Below are 24,383 nucleotides of genomic sequence, written 5' to 3'. Positions count from 1 at the left end.
AAAAATACTTCATCTGGATGAGAACTAATCAAGCTAAACTCAGCCTGGCCCTACACATTAGATGAGTCTCGGGAGGATAGCTCGGGGGCAACGTGCTCGCCTTGGAAACAAGACGACACGGAGCTCCACAGGTTCGATCCTCGGTCCGCGCTTAGAAACCTCTCTGTATTAAGCGCGTTATAAATAACCAATCATATCATAACGGGGAAGTGTTTGCGCTGGGTACTGACAATTATTGGGTATGCTGTTTCTATGTCAAGGTGGTATGATGTTTATATGTCAAACCTGTCTTATTGCGTCCCACTCGCTATGCCTTTTGCCAACTCATAGCAACAACCTGTGTTCAAGAAGCCTTCCAAAAAGAATCATTGGCCCAAACATGTTTCGTGCAGATTGCCTCAGAAGGGCCTCTGCCGATAGATAACCTGTAGATGAATTGCTGATGACGCATACAAATCAGCAATCCATATCTTTTGAGATATGCGCCATGCCATTAGGTTTTCATGTAGCATTTCAGGCAGGATTCCGCTGCCTTCCCAGGAGCGCAGCCAGTGTTGTCAACCCCCTGAAGAGAGGGTGGTGTGGGCCCGGCTGCTGTAGAACTGGCGGAGTGCTGGCTGGCCCCAGGGGTGGGCCGAGCACTCGATGGGGCGACACACACACGTCCGCCTCTCTGTCGAATCCCATTCCAGTCTCATTGGAAAAGGCCTTCTTAAAATAAGGGACCATTATCTTGATCGCGCTCAGCACGGCCATCTGATTTGATCTGTTATTTGGTTTAAATAAGCGTTAAATGCATTGAGAAAACACCGTAGAAAAGATCCACTCCCTATGAAAATCTAACCCCTGCAACACTCCCCGCTACACTTTACCAACCTTTTCAGTCACCCCCCAGGGACGGCATCTGGGCCTTTCAAGTTTTTCAGTTTAAAAGGTCCCCGAGGTTCAGGGGGCCCTGAGCCGCTGCCGCCGGCTGACAGTTTTACTGCACATCCACAGGCTACTTGTTTAAATCCATTGCATTCAATGCGCACTTTACACGCACTCCGTACAATCTGCCTTTGCTGGCTGCTGTCTCCTTAGTTCAAGATTTTAAATGTGCGCTTTAGAAAGGACACGCTACAGACTGCTTTGTCGGGTATCCAACAGCGAGTCTATCCCCTCGTTGTCTTTGACTCGGTTTCTCCCTGGCAAAGAGCAATGTGCTCTTTAGTGGACATTCGCCGTTTCAGCTCTCTGCTGGCTACCTGCCCCGCGAGAACGGTCAGCGTTTCACATGCCCGCACCATTTCTTGGTATCCGTTATTATTTAAGCACCCCACTGGTGCCTCAAAGCGTTTTACAGGGGGACCCCCAAACATCACACTGAAATGGGCCCTCAAATCTTGGGCCGGCCATGAGTGCACTGCAAGCAGAAGTCCACGCCACCCCTTAGTCCAAGGAAGACTGTGAAAGACAACTGGTTCCAGTGCTTCTACAATTTACCGGACGTCTGGCCCAGCATGTTACACCTGGCCTAGCATGTTCATCTGTCCGAGCATGTTACATCTGGCTAGCGTGCTAAATATATACTAGATAGAAATTGTTTTCTGTGATTGTTAATTCTGTGTGCGTAGTCTTGTAATTTCTAATTGTTTGTGTGATAACGGACGATTTCACAATGTAACTTCTTAACGGACCATGGCTTTTTCTTTCCTATTTCAGGAAGGATGTGGGGTTGAAGAGATTTTTCCCGAAAGGTTTGCTCGATTCAGTCAAGGTATATCATTTTTCTCATTTTAAGGCGCAAAAGTTTAAAAGCCGTTTCGAAAACAAAAACATATCATTAAACATGGTGCATTCTACTGTTGTGCAGCTTCATTGATGAGGGGTTTATAATCTGCAACATACATGCCCAGCTCTGATTCATATGCTGTGCTAGTGTTTATATTCATATTTTGAAAGTGCTTCTGAAAAAGAAACTCCTTTAGACTTTTTTTGTGACTTGACATTTTTTCTGTGCCGCATGAATTGCTCGCTAATGTCTCTTATTTAGAATGTGTATTGCTTACAGAAATAGTAACCTTTACATGAGAAATTCCGAATTCTTCCCATGTTTTTTAGCTTCTTATATTAAAGTTGCAGCACCTACCTAAAGCAGCATTTTTCTTTTCGGGAGAACCGGAAAACAAATGCTTCAGAGCTGCCAAGGGGCTCTTTCAAGTCCTCTGTCCCGTGCCTGTTTCCTGGAGGAGGCATGGCCTGACAGACACACGTGAGGCATCACGTGACCCCCAGCTGCCTCAAAACACGGAGACACCCACCCTCGCGGCGTTAAGCCCGAGGGAGTAAAGCACATCGGCTGTTGTGCGGCTGTTGTGCGGCTGTTTGGCGCTGGGGCGCACCACCTAAACTTGGGGAGACTGCGGAGATATAACCTCTTTGAACCCCATCCTGAACGTAAACCCATGACATTACAGTTATAATCTCCAGCCGGGAAGGAAACGAATCTCAAATAAATCTTGCGGCACAAGGGGTGTGCTAGAAAGCAACAAAACAATCACAAAGAGAGGCATAGAACGATGGTCTCGACTATAACAGTAACAGAAGACAGTAGCAACATCTCTTTAGGAGGGGCTACAGCCCGCCCACTCACAAGAGCAACCTCAAGACTTCCACTGCAACAACGAGAGAGGCCGGGGAATATCCACGACATACACAAAGAAAGAGGTAAGATTGCTGCCTTTCCCAGAATATCGAACATTGACTTGTCTAAAAACTCAGAAAACACAGAGTTGGGAGGGAGGGAACGGAGGAGGGAAGCAATCAAACGAGATATGAATATCAACCCATTCAAATTGACATCAGCAATCGCATACATAAATACAATCATAAAAGTTCATGATGAAGGAAACGCTTTTTGTGAGAAAGCCAATAGAGAAAGTCCGACAACTGAGTGTGCAGAAAAAGTCCAGATCTCATCCACAGGCGAAAACGTATTAGTACAGCAGTGTATAAACGAAAAGGAATCACACTGTGAAGACTTAGATTCAACATTACCATTGCCAGCTGAACTCCTAAACGTGACAGACGCCGAACTAACAGATCTTGGAATGTTGTTGGAAGCTCAGCAAAATATAACTGACTTAAGAATGGAAGAGGATGAAACAAGAGAAAATCTGCCCGTGGAAGAAAGGAACGAGGGTAGTCTAACAACGATAAACAGAGAACATGATGGAGTATATCCACCAGGAACTCTGTTAGAGCAAAATCTAAAAAACAAAGTACTAACGACAATCGAAGATGAAGAGATTACCAGCGAAAGCAACACTGAAAAAGTCATACAATCACTTAACAAAGACTTGGACGAATCAGTTTACTCAGATGCTTCCGAAATACTATCAATAAGTGACAAAGGAGAGAATCATAAGACAGACAACAGCAGAATACCACACGACGACTTGAATGTCTCCAAAGAACAAATAACTAACATAAAGGCACAATTGGAAGCAGGACCAAACGAGAATGACTACGGAAAATTGGAATCATTAATCAAGCAAAGATCGCAGAAAACTGGAATTAGTCAAAAAGAGGGGATTGACCCACACACAGACAATCCAGCTCTTTCAATCAGCAAAGAAAAAACTGCATTCCCCCTTAATCGGGAAAAGATCTGCTGCTAAAAATGGTGGTCAGGAAAACTCAATTGCCGAAGAGATTGGAGAACATAAATGGAGAGAACACTTTATTAAAACAATGGAAGGAAACACAATGAAGAGAATAACAACAGGTAACAGATTAAAACCCAGCCAGGAAAGCAGTCCCTCTCTAGGGAGAGGTGAACTTAAAGACCTGGGAGCACGAACAAAAACTACGACCAGCGCGTACGGACTTCGAACTGAGAAGACCCCGTGTAGGGCACTAAGAACCCAGCAGTTTCTTAATTTTGAAGATGCTGACTTATCGACATATTCACCAACTGACAAAAGATGCTTGCATTCAACATTCGATAAGAGGCGCCGGTTCCTTGACGCTCAAATACAAGGGGAAAAGTCCTGCGAAAACATCATGACGAGATGCACCGCAACACAGACAGATGAATGCTCACCACAAAGAAAGACTCAATACATCATTCACTCGCAAAGTATTAAAAAAAAACCAACAGGAAACACAAAAGAGAGCATAAACATCAACGAAGAAGTAGTTGTAGGTCCAACTTCATTCCCACAACTGGGAACACAATTGCAGAATAATGTAATGGCCGCCTTAACAATTTCGTTAGCCCCATACATGAAACTGTACGAATCCATCAGTGAAAACGTAAAGGACAACAACGCTCTCGTAGCTTTAATGCTCACCAAGCTAACCGCCCAAGAATTAACAGCTTTAAAACTGGAAGCAAGGTTAAATCAAGAAGCAGAAACCTCAGCGGCATGGCAAAGGAGACTGTTTGACCTTGCAAGTGGAGATAGACAAGAAAAAGACATCTTGACAAACGCCTTGCTAGACTCACTAAAATGGATGCGGAAATCCATAGTCTGCAGAGAGGAACCAAAATCTCCAGAGGCTGGTTGCAACTACTAAACAAATGGTCACGATGGAAAATGGATCCGATACAAGTAGTATCGAGGGCTATGATAAAGAAAATCAAGAAGACTGCCCAGTACTAACACATAGTGAAAAATTGAATAAAGTTACGTTAGCAAAAATTAGAGTGCAAGACCCAGACGATGCAGGAATTCGACCAAGTAGCACTAGCGAAAACATGAACTGTAAGGAAAAAACCTCTGAAGGTCTGGTTGAAGACCCGAGGAAGAACAACAAGACTAAACGAGCCGACGATCTCTTAGCCGAAACAAGAGACAACGAGTTTACAAAGAAAATCTTGAACAAAGAGGAGCACTATCCCGTGTTCGGTCGTAAACAAAGGCAGGAGACCCAAAACAAAAACACGGTCGAAGCTACAAAAACATCGAAAAAAATTCTCAAAATAACTAAAACAGTAGAGGCTAAAGGAAAGAGAATTCCGAAAACCTCAAAAAAAGGAGAGGGATCTACAAAAAGCATACGGCCAATATTTAGGAACGTTAAACAAACAAGAGAAAATGAAGACGTGACCTTAAGTAAAGAATTAGAACGAACAGCTCGACCGCCTCCCAAACAAAGTGAAAGGCATGTAGTGCTGATCACTGAGGACGAAGAAAGCGTCCTAGAGTCGCAAGATAATTCAAGAGATCTGATCGAGGATGCCTCTTTGTACATTGAAGAGGTGGAAGCAAACAACAGGCAAAATGTAATGGAAGTGGCTGAGTCTCCATGTCAAGTGCAAAATGAAGTAAGTCCACTACAAGGTGAAGAAAAAACAAAGGACGACGAAAGCTCGTACTTGGAATCGGAGGAAGACGACTACCATGAACGTTCAGGATTTCTAACATTAGACGAAAAAAGAAATAGAATTAACAGGGTAAAACTTCCGACTGAAAAAGCAAAGATCAAGAGCGACCTTTCAGGAGAAGCGTATAATCCATGGAACCCAAAGCACCCGAGGAAAAAAACAGTCCAATATGCAGAATCACAACCACATGAAAAAACAGCAAAACGAAAGAGCCCAGTCTCCTAAAAAGGTGCTGGTCGAAAACTTGCTTGAAGAAAACGAAGGAAAAAACCTAAATCGGAAAAACGTGATAGCCCTGCTTCACTGTGTGGACAAATTGAGAAAGTTAAGAAATGAAGACATAGCAGTGGTTGAATACATTGACGAAGAACGTGTGGACAAAGTGGTTTTACATCTGAAATCTAGAACACTCAAAGATTTAATTTTAAAAGATGGAAAAGAGTTGTTGAAACGAGGCTACGAGATTCGAGAAGTTTTAAACAATCCAAAATCAGATGACAACAAGAAAAAAGAGCAAACACCTCGTGAACAGAAAAGAGCATCAATAACTCCCGTACCGCAAAAGGGAGCGGTCAGAAAGCAAAAAGAAAACTTCAAAATAACAGTGACAAACATGAAGGGAGAACTTGAGGAAATGGTGAAAGATGACTTAAGAAAAACAGAAAAAACAAATAGGGACAGAAAAGACAGTCTGAAAAGGAATGTAGAGCTCCAAGAAGACTGGCTATGGTTAGCATGTTCCCTAGCCTCAGATGGAAAAGACCGATAGCAAAGAAAGTCGGAAGTAAGAAACGAGGAATCACTGTTCTCTTGGAACACGAGGGGATTTAAGCACTTGATGACGAAGGAGAACCCACTTTTGAACAACGCCACAATAATATGTTTACAGGAGACCTGGTTACGTGAAACGCCGGTATGCAGAAATTTCGAGATCGCCATGAACCCCGCAAAAAAAGAACGAGATGGGAGACCTTATGCCGGCCTAATCACATTAATAAGAAAGGGAAGTGGCTGGCGGATCATGGAGAAAGGTAATGCAACCCACCTTATACAATGGACTCTGTTAGAAACCGACAGCGACTCTAGGATTGTGGAAATGTCGTCCTTATTAGTGATAAACGTCTATTGGAACCCAGCAGGAACAACAACCATCCAGTTCCTTCAAGCAATAACAGACATAATAGTCAAAAGAAGGGAACAGAATTCAACGTGTCAAATAATTGTATGTGGTGATCTAAATATAAAATGTCTGACAAAAAATGGGCTCCCGCGGTTAGAAGAACTACAGATGGGGAACTCAAACGCGGCCAGATGGGCACAGATGGCAAAAGGTTTTAACCTGCAGATGTTAAACGGTCAAACACGTGGCGATATTCCAGGTAAACACACGTGGTCGAATGGCCAAGCATCGACAACAATAGATTATATTTGGGTCTCTTTACCCCTGACGTTGGAAATAGAAAACTTTGAAATATTATTTCAAAATGACAGTGACCATAACATCCTTAAAACATCATGGAGGAGAGAGAAAAACTTAAAATCTTACGGGAACAGTTCTAACCTAGCCTTAAATCCATCGGTAAATCGAATAAGGCTGACAATGAAAAATATTCTATCGCTGAAAGAGGTCTTCGTCGAACCAGAAAATAATTTGACGGGACACCTCAATTATGAAATATTACTAGAAGCCTACAAAACAACGAGCTCTGGACTTAAAACTGATGCATTAACACACAAGCACAAATACAGCAGAGAATTAGTTGAAAGGAGGAAACAACTAAGAAAGGAAATAAGAGCTTGTAAAAAAAGAAAAAAGACTCAAATATAGACAAACAAAGGAACATCAAAGTATGCCGAAATCAATATAAAAACTGGCTCACAGACTTCAAAACAAGACGACTTCAAGAGCAAGGGGAGTCAATGCTAAAGACCCTACAAAAGGCCAATACCAGAGAAACATGGGACCTAATAAACAATTGTACCCTGAACCATCAAAGTAGATTAATATGTGGAGTATCTGAGAATGACTGGATAAAACATTACACAGAAGTCTTCTCAGCTAGAGCTGACGACGTAGACTTACCTGAAGAGATAACACTTCCTTGGATGAAAATGATGGACGAGGAGGAAATTGAAACCGCTATTTGGAAATTAAAAGACTCCTCCGCTGCAGGACCTGATGGGTTGACGAATATCCACCTGAAGAAAGATCCAAAATCATGGGCAGTGATAATAAACATCTTATTCAAGAGAATTGTGCTACAAAGAAAGATCCCAGAAACATGGACAAAAAGCATAACAGTGCCAATATATAAAAAGGGCCAGCGTGATTTGCCTATAAATTATCGACCTATCTCGTTACTAGCAACAACAGGAAAGCTTTTTGCAGCAGACTTACAGAAAAACCTGTCAAAATGGGCAGAGACGAATAACATCATTGACCCGCGCCAAACAGGGTTCACAAAGCGTACAGGAACTGATCTAAACCTATTTATCATATCAATGCTAAAAACCAACGCAATAGAGTTAAAAAAAGAACTACATTTGGCATTTATTGATCTAAGCCAAGCATTTGACACCGTAAACAGAAGAAAGTTATGGGAAAAGTTAAAATCCTGGTCATGTCCTGCGGAATTATTGAACCCAATAAGGGCTTTACATCAAAACACGACCACTCAAATCAGAGTAAACGATCGAGGAGATTTGATAGCCAACATCAGAATCAACAAGGGTGTGAAGCAAGGTTGTCCGCTTGCAGCAACATTGTTCAAACTGTTTATAGCCGACATTCCATAAATAACATCATGCACAAGACATTTCAGTCAGAAAATAAACAACCAGGAAGTGGCGCTAATATGCTATGCAGACGACATAGTAATATTAGATGAAACAAGGATCGGGCTGCAACGACTCACAAACAATCTACAAACCTACATGCAAAAAAATGACCTGATGATCAACGTGGGAAAATTAAAGATCCTGACTATAAACGGCAAGAACAACGCCATAATGAAAACATTTAAATGGCATATAGCAGGAGAACCTCTTGAACGAATACAGACGATAAAATACTTAGGAGTCGGACTCAACACCTCTATAGTGGAAAAGAGTTGGGTAGAAACCCTGCTTGTAAAAGTCAGAAATCTAAGTGCACAAGGAAGGGTCCTAGATGGCAAATATAGAAAATTTTCATTGGCTCCAGTAAGATTGTTCTACGTTCAAAAAGTTCTACCCTCCTTAACATACGGAAGTGAAGCCGGTTTGAATCTATCATATAAAATATGGTCGAAACTGGAAAGTGGATTTTGGAAATCAGTATTGAAGCTTCCAAGGTGCACTCCGATAGTGGCAATAAGAGCGGAACTAGGGCTCGAGTCACTTGAAGCCATAATGAAATGGAAATCATTATGCCTGTTGAGAAAAATCTGTGAAACCAGTCCGGCTGAGAGCTATAAAATACTGGCAACCAAAGGAGTAGACAAAAGCTCAACTTACCTTAACCATTGGAAAAGAGAATGGTCCCAAGTACTAACAAAAATGGACTCATCTAAAGAAGAACTGGTTACAAACCCCAACAAAGTAAAAGAAAAGCTCATGAGACAGGACTGGATCGCAACAAGAGAGGCCAAAATGAAGCTAACGAACATAAAAACCATGGCAGTCGAACATAGAAAAAGAAATGTGCTTCCAGAGTATCTAGTAAAATTTCCATCATACACACATAGAGCAACATTGCTAAAAATCCGGTTGGGAGTCTACCCAACAAATGAATATAAAAACAGAACTGGAGGAAGAGGCATTAACGAAGGGCGCTGCAGGTTCTGTCAAAAAGAGTGTCAACTGGAGACACCGATGCATCTCATGTTGAACTGCACCGCCGTTTCAAAGGACAGAAAGCGTTTGTTATCAAGGTATATGTTACAAATAACCCAAAGCAACAATGAGGAACGATGGGACTATTTTATTCAAGGACACAATCCCAGATTCTCATGTGCGGGTATAAAATTTTTGGATAAAATCCTCAAAGAAAAAGACGACGAACTAGCGGATGAAAACATGCAAACATCTGGACTCACCAAGTGAATAAACAAACATATACCTTAGGAGGCGATGGACGTAAAGATAGTCATGACGAAACGAAAGGAAAAGAGATGAATTGAAATGAAACGGAAAGTGTGATAAAAGTTTAAATTTAAACTAAAATACTACACTTTAATATTTTTTTTTTTTTGTTTTTTTTTTTAAAGTTGCAAGGCGGTGTGTGTAAACGTTTTTGTCCGAACCTTTCAGTTGATGTTCAAACCCCACTCGCTGACCTTTTACCGCAACAGGAGTATGTGTACAGGACGCTGCATAAGAGAGTTGCTCAAAGGACCTATGGCGTTTATTATTCGGAAGTTATTCTGCCCTTCGACTGAGAACCCACCTTGAGTGTTCCCACTTAAAGCGGGGGTCTGAAAGTTAGGCCCCTAAAAAGGGGCTGGAGTATTAGTTCAGCAGACCAGACAACCCCAATAGCTCCACATCATGCGTTCGGGCTTCCAAGTGCTGCGAGACTGCACTGACATTCAAGCACTCTGGCTATATGTAGTTCTAGAGCCGGTTCGTTCAAAGGTGGAAGGTCAGTCTGCTCTGGCTTCTGACGTGAAGTGAAAGCTCTCTACACATCTTTAGGGTGACGGTGCGACTTCACAGATGCATGAAATCACATGCTGTATTTTCATAGCGACATGAGAGGCACGTCGAGGGAAGGTTTCTATTTTTGCATCTGTAGCGCCGCCAGCATCTGCTGTTCTTCTTGGCGCTCATATTGTAATGTCCCTCCTTGATTAGCTCTTTGTTTGCAGTCTTCATAGACTTCCCCCACAGGGTTATTCAATCTCCCCTTTATCAGCTTCACACCGTTCCAATTAGACATGTTTATGTAAAGTAACTCGTGAGTACTGGGACGAGTTTCTCTTCCCTCTTTTATCTGGTTCAGAGTCCTCATCGACTTCTCATACAGGTTTGTTCAATCTCCTCTTAATCGGCTTTACGCAGTTCCAATTACACAGGTTTATATTTAGTAGCTCCCAGTGAGCACTGGGATGAGTTTCTCATACCTGTAAATGACCCAGCAAAAGGATTCATTAACTTGACACAAGATGATATTGTAATCAATACTGTGGATCTGTATTTTTTCTATTACACGTGGTTATTCCTGCTCTCATCTCACATGTGCTCAATATTATTTGTTTGTCCATTTTGTGAAGGTGTAATGCTCTCTTCGCAACTCTGTGGAGCATGCGCGGCAGGAGCCAGAGATTCACGTGAAAGGGAGATGGGCGGTGTTGGGTCCACTTGATTGAATAGTGGTCTGCAGTAATGGACTCCCACCTCTCTGGCTGGTACCGTACACCTTCACACCAACCCAATGAGACAATCTGCATTCCCAGGCCCTAAGTTTCCTGAGGGGTCTCCTTTTCGACGTTCGTTTGGTGGTCTACATAACTTTCTTGAGATTGAGGCGTTGTGTTAGGGAATACTGAGCTCTGTCTGTGACAGGAGGTGGAGCTCACCCATCATCTGGTAACATAACCCAGTATTTGGGTCACTCCTGACCTGTCCGGTAGTTGCATCACTTGTCCCTTTGTCAAGGAAACCTGAGCCCCTGCTCATTAAGGTGTACTAGAAATGCAAAGCATTGCAGGTGGGAATGCAGTCCTTCGGGGTTTGGATTTCCTAAAGCTGACGGCAAGTCCAAGCGGCCACCTTCCTGGCACGTTCTGAAGCCTTGAGAATCCCGGCTTCCTGTGCCTTAAGGTGCAGAAAAGGAGCCTGTCATGACCTATCAGTGTTGCGTCAAAGCTAAAGGGTACATATGACAGATGCTGGAAGCTCTTGCTTCTTGCATGGAGGGTCGCTTGGCCTGCTTTTCCAAAATTCATGCATCCTCAAAGCCGGTCCAGTGTTGAATATTTATCGGAAATCGAATACGTTGTAATACTCATTTGTTGGCTGTCCTAAGACCGATAAACCTGCAGCTCTGCTTTTGAGGGAACCGCTAACTTTTAAGTGATATATTATATTGGCATATATTGAATACACGAAAAGACCCAGAAAACGTAACCCGGCACTAAACATAACCGCTTGTTGGAGGTTAGGTTGACAGTGCAATTATAGCAATATACTTGCCCTTTGCCAATCAACAGAGTTGGCTATCCTAACAATCCCAAATAACCTGTGTGAGAACCTGAATAGCGCCAAGAACCAATTGAGTTGTGCAGTGAGTGTTCTACAAATAAAAACAAACCTAAACCTATAAATAGTAGGGGGTGCCTTTAGGGTGTTTGGTTGCTGTTTGAAATCCTTCACCTCCAGCTACTGGTGTGTTCAACTCCCTTCCACCGCAACCATGCGATGCCATGCAAAGATCAGTGCGGAAAACCGTAACTGCACAGAAAAGAACACATTTTTTCACAAATGGGGAATAACCTGCATGGGGTTGCAGCTCGCTTGGCGATATATGCCTGCTGGCTCACCACACCTCATTCAGTCTATTGAGCTCTTGTACATTCTTTGCAAAGCTTGTGCTTTTCCTACATATTTATTCTTTTACTTTGTCCTGGAACTCACTGTCAAGCTTCTGGGATCTACCATCTAGTCTAAGCGTAAGACGTGGGGTTCTCACTCAGTTCTCCAAACCTCCCAAGTGGATCCTCATTGTTCCCCTGGCCCGCCTTCATGCTCTCCGGTTGAGTCCTCTTTCAGTGTCTTAACAGACTCCTTCAGTGGCCCCATAGTTTTCTGTTTGCAATGCCATGGTTCTTAATTTAAAATATGCAGCAGAACATGTAAAAAAAAACACTTTATTGGCTCTAACTGGAAATTTCAATCTGTGTTATTTTACTGAAATATTTTTCGGGGAATGTTTTTTTTTTAACGAAACAAACAAATTGAAAAATCACTGAATTCTAAAAACATGTTTTTATTTGGGGTGGTCCACCCAAAGTCCCTAGTTTCCCTGTTTATAACCCCACCCACTTTAATCCCTTACCCCACACCATATATATATATATATATATATATATATATATATATATATATATATATATATATATATATATATATATATATATATATATATATATATATATATATATATATAATTAAAAATCAATATTGTTTGTTTTGTTAAAAAATCATTCTGTCATTTTTTCGTTAACATCACTGGATACCGAAATGTTATATGTGACGCACTTGTGGGCTGGGGGGAAATTCATATCATGCCAGGTCCATTTGATGCAGGGCCAACTACTTATATAAGGGGAAAACCTTTCTTGCACTGTGTACCAATGTCAAAAGGTGGCTTAAATAAGAACTAAATCAGCAAAGTCCAGCCCACTTCCCCAAAGTCATTCTCCTGTTTAAATCCAGCAAAGCGTGCTGTGGTGGTTCGAAAGGAGGAGTCTGACTGTAGCGGTTTATTGAGAGGCCACCCACAACACTGGGAGTACCTTCCCTTCCCAAGCCAGGTGTCACACAATAAATGGTTTAAATTCAGTTCTTTATTTAGCCCTATTTCCAATTCATCTCATGCCCCTTGCATCTCTCCCCCCTGTGCTACCAATGAGCCAAGAACCAGGCCGGTGTACAGGAAATGTATTTGTATTTATTTGAATAATTGAAAATGGAGATCACACTAAAACGACACACGCCACCTTCTTTGTGGCTCACAAACGTATTTTACATAAATGAATCACACAAATTGTTTAGGAATAACTCAAAACACAATACTTTATTTCTACAGTGCTCATGTCAAGAAATAACCAACACTGGCCAATAAACAAAATTCATTAACCTATGCATTGCTGTGCAATTTCGATTTTCATGCGTGCTTAAAAGGCTTGCAGTTTGGTTTACAGATTTATACAAATGCATATGGCATTTATTTCACCCACACTTTTGATTTAAAATAAATACAAGGTTATTTAGCAGTTTGTTTTCCGACACCCCACACTTTGGTCTGTGTTAGGGAAGTTGGACAGAAAGATTAGGATGATTTGGGAATGTTGGCTTTCAGACCCCCATCCACTTAAAGCCCTGTGTGGGGAAGTTGGACCAATAGGATTACCCAAATAAATTACAGGCTGCAGTTTTCAGCTCACACTGGGAATGAGCTTTAATTTCAAATTTGAACAAAAATCACCCCATGGTGTTCCGCCAAATGGGGAATTCACTAAATTAATATTTTTAGTTAATTGGGCTTAAGACTTACATCTTTGTGTCCCCCCACCATCTACTATAAAGGTAAATGATTTAAGGCAAGTAGACTCCCACACCTTTTTGGTTTCAAATGGCTCAATTCTACTTGCATTTAAAACTTCTATTTAAAGTTCAGGGAAGCCAGCTGCATTTCAAGAACTTCTTGGAGGAAGGGGCGGGGTCTGGTCACTCCACTCTCAACGATGGCACCCAGCTCTTCACCACAAGGCCCTATCAGCGTTTAGGTCTCCCTAGCAATAGATCGCTCCACCGAGATGCAATCTCAGCCATCTCCTTTGGTGTTTCCTTGCAGCTATCAAATGGTAATTTTTAGCAGCTCTCCCTTTCTTTCACAGTACATCCACTTTATATACCAGTGATAACACAGACAGAATCTCAATATTGGGCAGTGCCTTACAAGAGTTCTCGCAACAAGGATTGGACAGTTACCCTTCTCTCTCCTCCCAAGTCCAGCCTCTCTCTAAGGATTGGTTTAGGATTCTGGAACAGACATATGTCAACTTCCATTTGAAATCCCCTTTTGTTCCCATGTCAACATTTTGACAAAAAGGAGTGTTTGATAATCTCCAGCCGTTTATACAAAAAACGTAATGGTTAGGAACATGTAATTTACTCCCTGCATTCCTAATTTTACCCTCCACCTGTCCGCCAACTCTGTAATTCGGACCTGTTTAGAGCAACCAGGAACACCTTTTAGCTGGCTATTACAGTTCCCTATGTCGCAGGTGGATGCATTTTATTTCAACAAAATCACATGGAAATTATCTAAAAACTGCCACAAAAATTAAGGCAGTACGACTTATGGTTGTTGAGAAAAATGCATAATTATAATAGTCAATTTAAATTAATAGGAAATCTTCATGTTATGCAAATTGTAGCTCTCCTGTCACCAAGCCATTTGCCACTCTTGGCTAGCCTGGGACCACAGTTTTTATAAATCTTTAGCCAATTTGTGTTTGAAGTTGGTAGGATGCAGGTCATAAATACTTAGGATGCACCGACCAACACAGATCCCCCAATGCAGATTATGGCCTAGGCCAGCTCTGTGATGTCATGAGGCCCTGCAGACATCTGGCATCCTGTCATTCTATCTGAAGGGGACCACCATTTCAATCTGGAAAGCTTGTATTTTCCTGTATTTCTTTCAGCATTCAGCCTTAATTGCAGCCCCTGTTTTCACACCTTCTTCCTACATTCCGGTCATGCACTGGCTAGGTCATCTGCCCTGCAAAGAAATGAGCTTTCAGAGACACCAAGTCTGGAGAAACATTGTTTTCAACACCCTTAACGGCCACATTTCATTGCAATTTTTTATACATCAATAAATGCAAGCCAGGCTTTCAGTGGGGGTGTGGGCGGGAGTCCTTTGTGAAGTTTGTGCAACCACAAGCAAAAGGGTCTACCTCAGGCCTACATGAAATGTTTATGCGACCCTTAGAAACAAAGGGACTTTTTCTTTTCAAATGTTGCCGGTATTTTGCATGTGAAGCATAATATACATTACATCTTGTCAACAAACAGTGTCTTTTTCCCTCGCATCTTTATTTTTGCAGGGGAACATTTTTCCATGTCTTGCTTTTGAACTGCAAATACCCATGCAAAGCCATTATTGGTGTCAGTGTTTGAAAAGCCTGCTTTCCACGTGAAAGGGGCCGTTGAATTTCTTCTGTCGTTGTGAAATAAAATGCTGCTTTTCCTTTTGTAATGACGGGTAGGCTTTTTCACATGGCCCTTCCTTGTGTTACTTGCAGAAACCCCACAGCCTGCCTTAATAGGCCAGTTTTCAGTGTGATGGTTTTGTTATGAAGTCTGGCAGGTCATTTTATTTCAGTGAGCCCTTCAGTGCTGTTGGTTTGGAGCCTTTGATTAAACCCAAGAGGACTCTTTCAGGGCATTATAATTCACGTTCATTCAGATTATAAGAAAAAGGCCTAGGTTTACATATTCTGGGGGGACATCGCTACCTATCTAAAGGAACTGAAGGTGTTCGTGTTTCGTCAGCAAGTCCCAAAGAAAGAAAAGTCCTCAGTCAGACTCTAATTTTACCTCACTCTACCACTGAGATAACTGACTTATACAAATCCAGGAGATTGGCTTGACTCCCCTGGTGTGCCAATATTGTCCGACAGTCTCTTTGTATCAATCTCGCTATATCTTGTGCTGCTTGTCTAGCACGATCTTCTGTAATAGTCTCTCTTTATCCCATGAATTAACCTTTGTAGCAATTCTACAACAGTCTTTAGTTCTGTACCCTTTAGTGATGTAACTGTGACAACTTTCTTTGTGATACTTTCTCACATTCTTGTTGGAGGTTTTAGATCTCTCATAATGTATTGATCCAGGCTTTCACAGCTTGGCTGTGGTTTCTTCCCACTTGGGGTATTTCCCCTCTGCAGGGTTCTCTCATTGTAACTATTTTGTTCACTTCATAGTCTTGTCTGTCCTTCTTTATTATAAGATTTTATGCCACGGTTTCTCCCCTTTTCCTCTTGGCACTTATATAATAATGGCCCTCCTTTATCAGCTCTTTGTTTGGAGTCTTCATAGACTTCCTACACAGGGTTATTCAATATCCCCTTTACCGGCTTTACAGTTCCAATTAGACATGGTTATATTAAGTAACTCGTCGTGAGTAATGGGACGAGTTTCTCTTCTTCCCTCTTTTATCTGTTTCGGAGTCCTTGTCCTCATAGACTTCTCATACAGGGTTATTCAATCTCCTGTTTGTTAGTTTACAGTTTCAATTGCACAGGTTTATATGAAGTAACTCGTGAATACTGGGACAAATTTCTCCTCTCGTATTCTGCTGCCCCGGTGACCTCCCGCTTCCCCCGTTGTCCCTGTTACCTCTCTGTCGGAGAGCATTACAGGCCATGGCGTTCGCTCAGGTGAACATCTTCAATATTGCCTTTCTTGTTCCTTGGTTTCATTGCGCTTCTTTTCTTAGTTTAACTTCTGCCATGTACGGAGGTTGACGTTGGAAATCTGTTCATGCTCCCAGTTGCAGTCTGCTGCTGCGTTTTAGTTGTTCCCCTGTTCTCTTCTGCCATCTACAGTGATTAAGGTTAGGAAGCAGTTTGAGCTCTTTTTGACTTTCTCTGATTTTCTCAGCGTGTTGTGTAGGGCGGCATGCCCACCTTGATATGGATGTGGTCTCACCACCACCTGATGCAGGATTCTGCTTTCTTGTTTGGCAACGGCTCCTCTATTGTTGGGAACCGCTGGTCCTCCAGCGTCTCACTCTGGTGTTCTTTAGCTCTTAGAAAGTCACAGGCTGTGCAGCTCATCTCAAGTCCGCCTCACCATCGCCTGTTCACGTCGGGGGGGGGCTTTCCCGGGATAGGATACGCTCTGCTTCTCCATGTTCCTCCACTCGTCCCAGTTAAGTATGTGTCTCTTCTTAATGAGACATTCTCCTTTCCTTCTCCAGGCTGGTTGGTTCCAGCATTACCTTCAGCCAAATATGCAGATATTACATTAGTCTTTGTAGCAGATAGTTCCATGCATGCTACTAGGTTGATTTAGGAGTGGGAATCATTGTCCGCTAAGGGGGTGTCTTCCCCAGTGAGGACCCACTTGGCCAGGCCCCTAAGGTGGGTCTTGCGGAGCGGGCTCACCTCGCTAGCCTCAGAAGGGGAGGCCTCCGTTGCCGAGAAGGGACGAACACCTTTGATTTGTCACAGTGCTCAAAGGTAACATATGCCTTTACATGTAGCAACTTGCAAAGAGTTGTGATGAGGCCTAAACCCTGAGCTTGTTCCATGTGCAATGTGGCATGCAAGGTCTGAAGTGGTATTTAGAGGTTAGGAACCACCTCTGAAGGAGATTCTAGATAGGATGACGTTGAGCATCTCCCTGTAGCTCCTGAATGTTCAGTAGCAGGGCGGCAGCACTTGATTTTATTTACCAGCAAATCGAGTCATGCCACAAAGAACACCTGGTACCAGTGACAGTACTATAGAGCAGTGGTGCCCAGAAGTCATTTCTAGATCATTCCTATTCTCTAGCCCTTACCAGAGCACAGCAGCGGCAGGATTGAGAGTGGTCTTAATACAGAGACCTGCACTTGAAGAGGATGTTTACTGTGAGCCACTACTGCACCCCTTCCCTTGAGTATAACAATAGACATCTTTTTCCATTAATGTATCCAATGGTTGATCAACCAGCAAATATTCACTACTGAAGCGCAGAGAAGGCGTGCGGCTAAATGAAAGCAAGGCAGCCTTTTTACTGCACAGATCCAGGTAGTCAACAGGGAAATGAGCACCGTAATGATGTCCTTCAAATCCTCACAATTATTACATGTCAAAATGACTAGAAAATCACTTTAATCTGAGTCATGAGCATTTTTGCAATATATTTGGTGATGAAGGGGTTGGTAACTGATCTATTCTAGTTCCAAAGACAACTACTTAATACATGGACGGGGGGCCGTGTAACATGCCGTGCAACCCCCAACTTAAATCCCATCCAACTCTGGAGCAGAAAAAAGGCTTACCCTCAGTTCAGAGTCAACCATCTCCAGATGGGCAAATAATGAGCTCCTAGTTTGGGATTGAGAGCTGCAAACGGCTATGTAGACTATGTGGTAAGGGAACAGAATCCTACAGCCACCTATTTGTGCAGTGCTGATATAAAATATTTTCTTTTGAGAAGAGAATGTGTTTATAAATGAATGCTTATGGTAATTGATGCATTTTCTAGGTGGAGATTCTACGATCTGATTCATAAAATAATTTGTAGGCTGTAGTTTTACAAGAAATTGAATGTGGTGTGCTATTAATATAAAAACATTTAATCTTGCAAAGTTATGCATGTTTTATTAGCACTCTTTTTTTTTGCTTTAATGGTTTTGCGTAATCGACAACCAACACATTTGTTAGGTTATCATTTTAGTCAGTCATTTGCACCTGCATAAAGTCCTAAAATGTGTTACTTCCCTTTGATTTTCTTTGCTTCTAATGACATTTGGTGTTTGTTTTGCACTAGGCAAAAACGCTGAGAAAGCTGATCCAGCAAACCTTTCGACAGTTTGCCAACCTTAATAGAGAAGAAAGTATTCTGAAATTCTTTGAAATCCTCTCCCCAGTTTACAGATTTGACAAAGAATGCTTCAAATGCGCTCTTGGTGTAAGTATAAGACAGCGAAAAAAAGCAGGCTTTGAAATACTGTGAAGTAATTTGGGTCTTTCACGAGTACAAAGAGGTGGCTTCTTAATTCCAGTTCACTATTTCCTTTAGGATAATTTGGTTAGTGTCTCTCTGCAACTGTAACTTAATTATGCTCCTCTTATCAACAGAAAACTAAAACTTGAAAATAAAAATCAGTCTATTTTAACAGATAAGTTTTGAAAAATAAAAAGTGCAGATTTACTTTTTGATATATTACTGTCCTTTTTGTCTTTCCTTTCTACATCTCTAAATTCACAAACAAGTCAAGTTGGATTATTTCAGTGGAACTAGCCATTGGCCCCGAGGAAGGAATCAGCTACCTTACCGACAAAGGCTCAAATGTAAGTGCCCATGGCTCGCTGTTTTGTACATTTCACTGTTAATATGGTCTCATGGATGTTTGCCGACTGTGGGCAGATAAGTTGTTGACTGATGCTTACAGTGAAATAAAGCTGGCATGCCCTTTAGAGGACCACAGGGCAAGGAGTTTGGGTGGCTACTTCAGAAGAAATGATCACCAAAGCTTTCCCGACCACTCCCCTCTGTTAACACTCCCGAGTCCTGAAGCATAACATTTCACATGGAATCGCCAACTACATTGTCATATTGAGCCTTCAAAAGAGATCAACTTAATTATCTATCATCACTTACAATACCAGCAAATTCATTATGACGGACGGCTTGGACTTCTAGTTTGATGGATCCTCTGCTCATTGTCTTTAATCACTTTTGCAGCCACACTCTAACCCACATTTTCCACAAAGCTGCAAATGTAAATGCTGAATTCTCAAATCTCATATAGCCTTAAATGTGTTTCTCGTAAAGGCCGTGATGCATCGGACCACAATCTAATTTGATGTAAGCAGTTGATCCCTGTATGATGCACTACCAGAAGAAACCCTCTACCGCTTCAGTGCCCCAGAGATGGAAGTAAACTCTTCTATTTCAACTCCACATTGATGCAAAACACCCTGTCTAGGAATTGTTTGGAATCCGTCAGTTTGTCTTGTGGACCTACTCTTGATTGTCCTTCTAGAACAATAACCTGCCACCAATACTGCTAGTCTTCCTTTCCCACATGCTTTGTATTGCTAATTCCTATATATACGCCAACAATAGGCTATTGCGACTTTACCTCTGTAGGTCTACCAAAGCGGGCCACTGCAAAACTGTAAGGCATGCAGAGCTCTGCCGTACGTTTTCAAATTTACTGTTCAAACTACTATGCTTCAGGAGAACTGCACTGGCACCCAGTTGCCAAACATATCAAAATGTAATCAATCTTTCTCAAACTGCTACTGAAAAAGCTTAGCTTTATAGTGGAGGCATTACTTAAATACAGTACAATCCTTCTCATTCAAACTTCTGTGCTGTGCAATTTGCATGACCCTGATGATCAGGAACATTGCTAGCCAGCTAGGCTTGAGGAAATTCTTAAAAGGTGCTTGATTCCCTAAAGAGATGCATCTAACTGTGAGGTTATCGATATGCTAGCTCCATGGACCCCCTGAATTAGAACTTGCACTCAAGCTAATAACAAAAAAGCCTTCTCTAGGTTGCAGGCCTGGTACTCCCTGGGCTTAGAGGAGCTAAAGAGAACACTGAGAAGCTCCAATAATATGTTGAAGAAATTCCCAGTATCCAAAACCTGTGTAACGGGCCCTCCAAAAGCATACGGCACAAACTTCAGAGGCCATGAAGTCATGTTACAGCATGCAAATAGCTGACGTTTACGATTCTAACGGGAAGACCTTCAAGTCATTAAGAATCGTGTACATGAAAGTTTCAGCCGACCAGTGCTTCACGCATGGCCTTTTTTTGACACATTAACATCCAGAAATTGCAGACAAACTTACAAGAATCGAAGCCAGGGAGCCAAAGATTTCATATATTGTTTGGTTGTGTGCCTGAGAAGTTTTATTAAACATGCTGATGCCACCTTTCTGTGTTTAGCGTATTGTGATTTCCCAGCACATGGAATATCTATTTTGTAAGCAGTACATTCTATGATTTTCTCTCCCCAAAAAGTTTAGTGACACCCTGCAGTCAGGACAGCTACGCTCCTGCACAGCACACAGTTGAGGCATGTACGACTACAATTCCTCTTCCAGGATAAGTTTCTTCCAGCTGTTTCTTCCTACATCAAGCATAGACAAGCAACAACACCCTCCTTTCCTTGATTCTAACCTCATTCTTCAAGCCCACCCCCTTCAAATACAGTATATCACAAAGGAAGAGCGCATCATGATCATTGCCAGCATGAATCCAGAAAAGTGTCCTAGAGACCCATGCCTAGCCTAGATTGTCAACAACTGCTAATCATTCTTGCTCACATCATTTCATGTTTGACCACCACTTTGAGCGAAGAAACCATACCAAACCATGTGATAAACCCCTGGGTAGCATCTCTTACGAGACGGCTTTGGAGTTGAACAACTTAAAGTACTGCCTGTCTCAATGAACGTCAACTTGCTATAAATCCTAGAAAATGTCGCTGCCTATGATGGTAGGTCCTTGTTGTAAGACCTGTATCCCTTGGATGTTTACAATCCGAATGCCAACTATTGAAGGAATACTTGGATGACCACTGGGTGACTCGAAAACCAGGCCATGGTGACTGATGGGTGAGCTGCCTTTTGTGTAGCGGAGTACACAAAATATGTTGAAAAGCAACCCTTTCTTTCGCCAATGCATTCATATAACAGTAAAAACAAATACTTGTTTGTCAGGATGGGAAGCACACACCAAAGACTTGCTTCCAGAAACAAGGCTCAGTGAGATGAGGGGCAATCCTTCTCGCTGGGCACAGTTGGGAAAGAATGCAAAGGAGGGAAGGCAGACATCTGAGATGCTACTTCCATTAGAAGAGTGATTAGGATTTAATGGTCTGTGTGTCGAATGCAGTGCTGAGATCTAAAAGTGATAGCACGTTGCTTTATCCAGCCAGTGTATGACCTACTCAGTTTACGTCCTTACCCAGTCCTTTACTAAAAAGGACATCCTTAGTTTGAAGTCACTTCGTCCTCCTCTATGGACTTAGAGTAATTGGGAAAAGGCTTTACTTCATAAAAAATAAAATCTGGTGACCAGGATCGTATTGGGGTAGAAGATTCCTACGGAAAGTAATTTGAGGGTCTCCAGGACCGTACTGACATACATGATGAGAGTTGCAACCCATTTCTATCCTGCCTTGGTCCAACTATGTGCTAAGCACTGGCGTATAACTACGGTAAGGCAGAAAGTGACTACACTTGAATAGATCAGTTATCTAGGAACTGAGAAGAGACATGGCAGACATTTATATACTCTTGCACACTGTAGAAACACAACCTGAACTCTGGTGCTGCTACCACACACACTGATCCATAAGTGCACAACGCTCGGTTCCAACGCTGCCATACTAGTTCTGATCTCATCTTGTTAAGGCTATACCCTGTCCCGAAAATCACACTTTGCCCCCACCCCTCCCGTTGACCTAAGACCCAAAACTACCCTTGGTGCCAAGAAACTCAAAGCTGCCACCCTGTGCACCTTGCGATGCATGCCCACTGCTCCATGAAATGTCCTTTGCTTTAAGGGCATTATTCCATATTATGAAGAGAGCTGTTACTGTGCCATGTCTTGGGCGGAAACCCGACTGCAGAGGATCGAGAACGCTGCACGTTTTGAGATGAGGCTGGAGTTTGGGAACCACGATTTTCTTGAGAATCATAGAGGGTGTGAAGAGAGCTGCAAATGACCTGCAGCCTGATCAAGTTTGTGCATCGCTGGGGTGATTTTCTCTGCAAAGCATTGGTTAATTGGGTAGATCAGGGTGAGGCCAAGTTCTCCGTATGTATTTCTTGGATATTGGCTATGAGGGCTTCATTGGGTAGGGCACTGTCACAGGGACTGCTGATGGTCTTGGTAGCAGAATCAGGCATATGTGAGTGGGAGAAGTGGGCATCGGTGGCTGTTTCATTTTCTCTGCAACACTTTTTATAGTGTTTCTTTCTATGGGGGAAGATGCTATTCTGTTGTATGCCAATGGAGAGGACGGTTGCCAGTGCATTGCAAATGCATTGAGATTCAATTGATGTAGTGTGCAGATAGTTTAGTGCATTGTGAGAAACCGGAGGGTATTTTCACACCTACTCCCCTGGGATCCTCCACTCAGGTGGCCAGGGAAAGCCCATCGCTTCTCGATCCTGACCCAGAGGGTTGGGGGGCTGGAGATGCGAGGGAGGATCACCTTGGTGAAGGGTCTTTGAGGATGGAGGAGAGGATATACCCAGGGGAGAAATGGTACCCCCCCTTTTCTAATAAGCACCAACTTTACCCTCCCCCTGCCTTTATGGGCTGTTGTGAGTCCTCTCCCCTCATTTTTCCATATTCATACCATCAAAGTACTGCAATGAGGAAGAGGCGACTGAGATTAGTGAACATAATAGCTCACTTTACAACTCTGGTACTGCGACGAGGAAGAGGCCTGATGAGTATTGTGAGGGTCAGGCATGTCCCAATGATTATGGTCAGGCAAGTAACACAGAGTATTTCCACCTGCAACCTGTTAGTTGGTTGCAGGTGTATAAAGGGAGGCGGCGACTGAGAGCAGCTTGGGCGGAGAGCGCGGCCATCCAAGGCAGAGCAAGCAACATATGGGCCAGTGAAGAGGACACAGAGAGAAGGAGGACACAGAGAGAAGGAAAGCCTGGAAGATGTAGAGGCCACAGTGGGTTGCGAGAGGGTCAGAAGCTGGACATACCCTGTGCCACTTGTTCAGCGTTGGGAGTGGGGAACACTGAGAAGCTGCCAACAACCGCAGGAAAGACCAGAGAGAGCGAGCGCTGCTCGCCAGAGCTACTTCGGGAGAGAGAGGAGCGAAGGAGGCCAGGTCACCTGGAGGAGCAGCCACACACCAGTGAGTGATTGGGAAGGATCACTCATGCCGGGGTGCTCCAGGGGCATGGTGTGTGTCCCGGCGGAGGCCCTACAAACTGGAGTGCAAAACAATTGGGTCTGGAGACTGGAAAAATTTGCTATTGACTACCGAACTATTTGCCAAGCACGAGAGAAGTCTTTGATGAATAATAATGAATGGATCAGAAGACAAAATGGATTATTGAATACCGAACTAGGTGCCAAGCAATGAATAAGTTTGAGTGCTGAATCATAGGAAATATATGAGAATATTATATGAATGAAATGAAATGTGAAGAGCATTTGTGAAGGAGCCAAAGTTAAAGAAACAGGATTTGCAAACCAAGTGGAAAAAGTGCACAAAGCAAGACACTATCGGATAGTGTGGAAGTAAGGTGGTAACTAGAAGGAAAGTGTGTGAAAGTCACATGTTGATAAAGGCAAAAGGCTGTGAAAGTGCATCAGAAGAATAAGTGGACCTATAACACAGATGCAAAAAGGAAATGTGTTGTCAAGGAAGTCCTATGAGAAAGTATGTACTCTTGTAAAGTGGCAAAGGTTATCAGTTGCACGACCTGTCGTGGGTGGACTGCCTGGTCCGACAAATGCAACAAGTCTGACAAACCCTTTTTTGGAGAGAACCAAAAGGAGTCAAGAGGCTAAGGCTGGTCGG

At 42.7% G+C, this 24,383-nt stretch overlaps 1 protein-coding gene across 21 annotated transcripts in view; it reads left to right on the top strand.

Annotated features, from left to right (window-relative positions):
* The window catches only part of PTK2 (protein tyrosine kinase 2), a 1,463,565-nt gene that overhangs the window by 872,825 nt on the left and 566,357 nt on the right, over nucleotides 1-24,383 (top strand). For all 21 annotated transcript variants that reach the window (XM_069621702.1, XM_069621703.1, XM_069621697.1 and 18 more), the window contains 3 exons: nucleotides 1,705-1,759; nucleotides 18,629-18,769; nucleotides 19,075-19,152. In XM_069621702.1, coding sequence (XP_069477803.1) covers nucleotides 1,705-1,759; nucleotides 18,629-18,769; nucleotides 19,075-19,152 — 274 coding nt within the window. The remainder of the gene's footprint in view (nucleotides 1-1,704; nucleotides 1,760-18,628; nucleotides 18,770-19,074; nucleotides 19,153-24,383) is intronic.

Source organism: Ambystoma mexicanum, chromosome 5q (assembly GCF_040938575.1).
Source record: "Ambystoma mexicanum isolate Mex_15411 chromosome 5q, UKY_AmexF1_1, whole genome shotgun sequence".
Classification (NCBI taxonomy): Eukaryota; Metazoa; Chordata; class Amphibia; order Caudata; family Ambystomatidae; genus Ambystoma; species Ambystoma mexicanum.
Note: the sequence above shows the minus strand (reverse complement) of the source record. Positions and strands in the feature narration are given on the sequence as shown.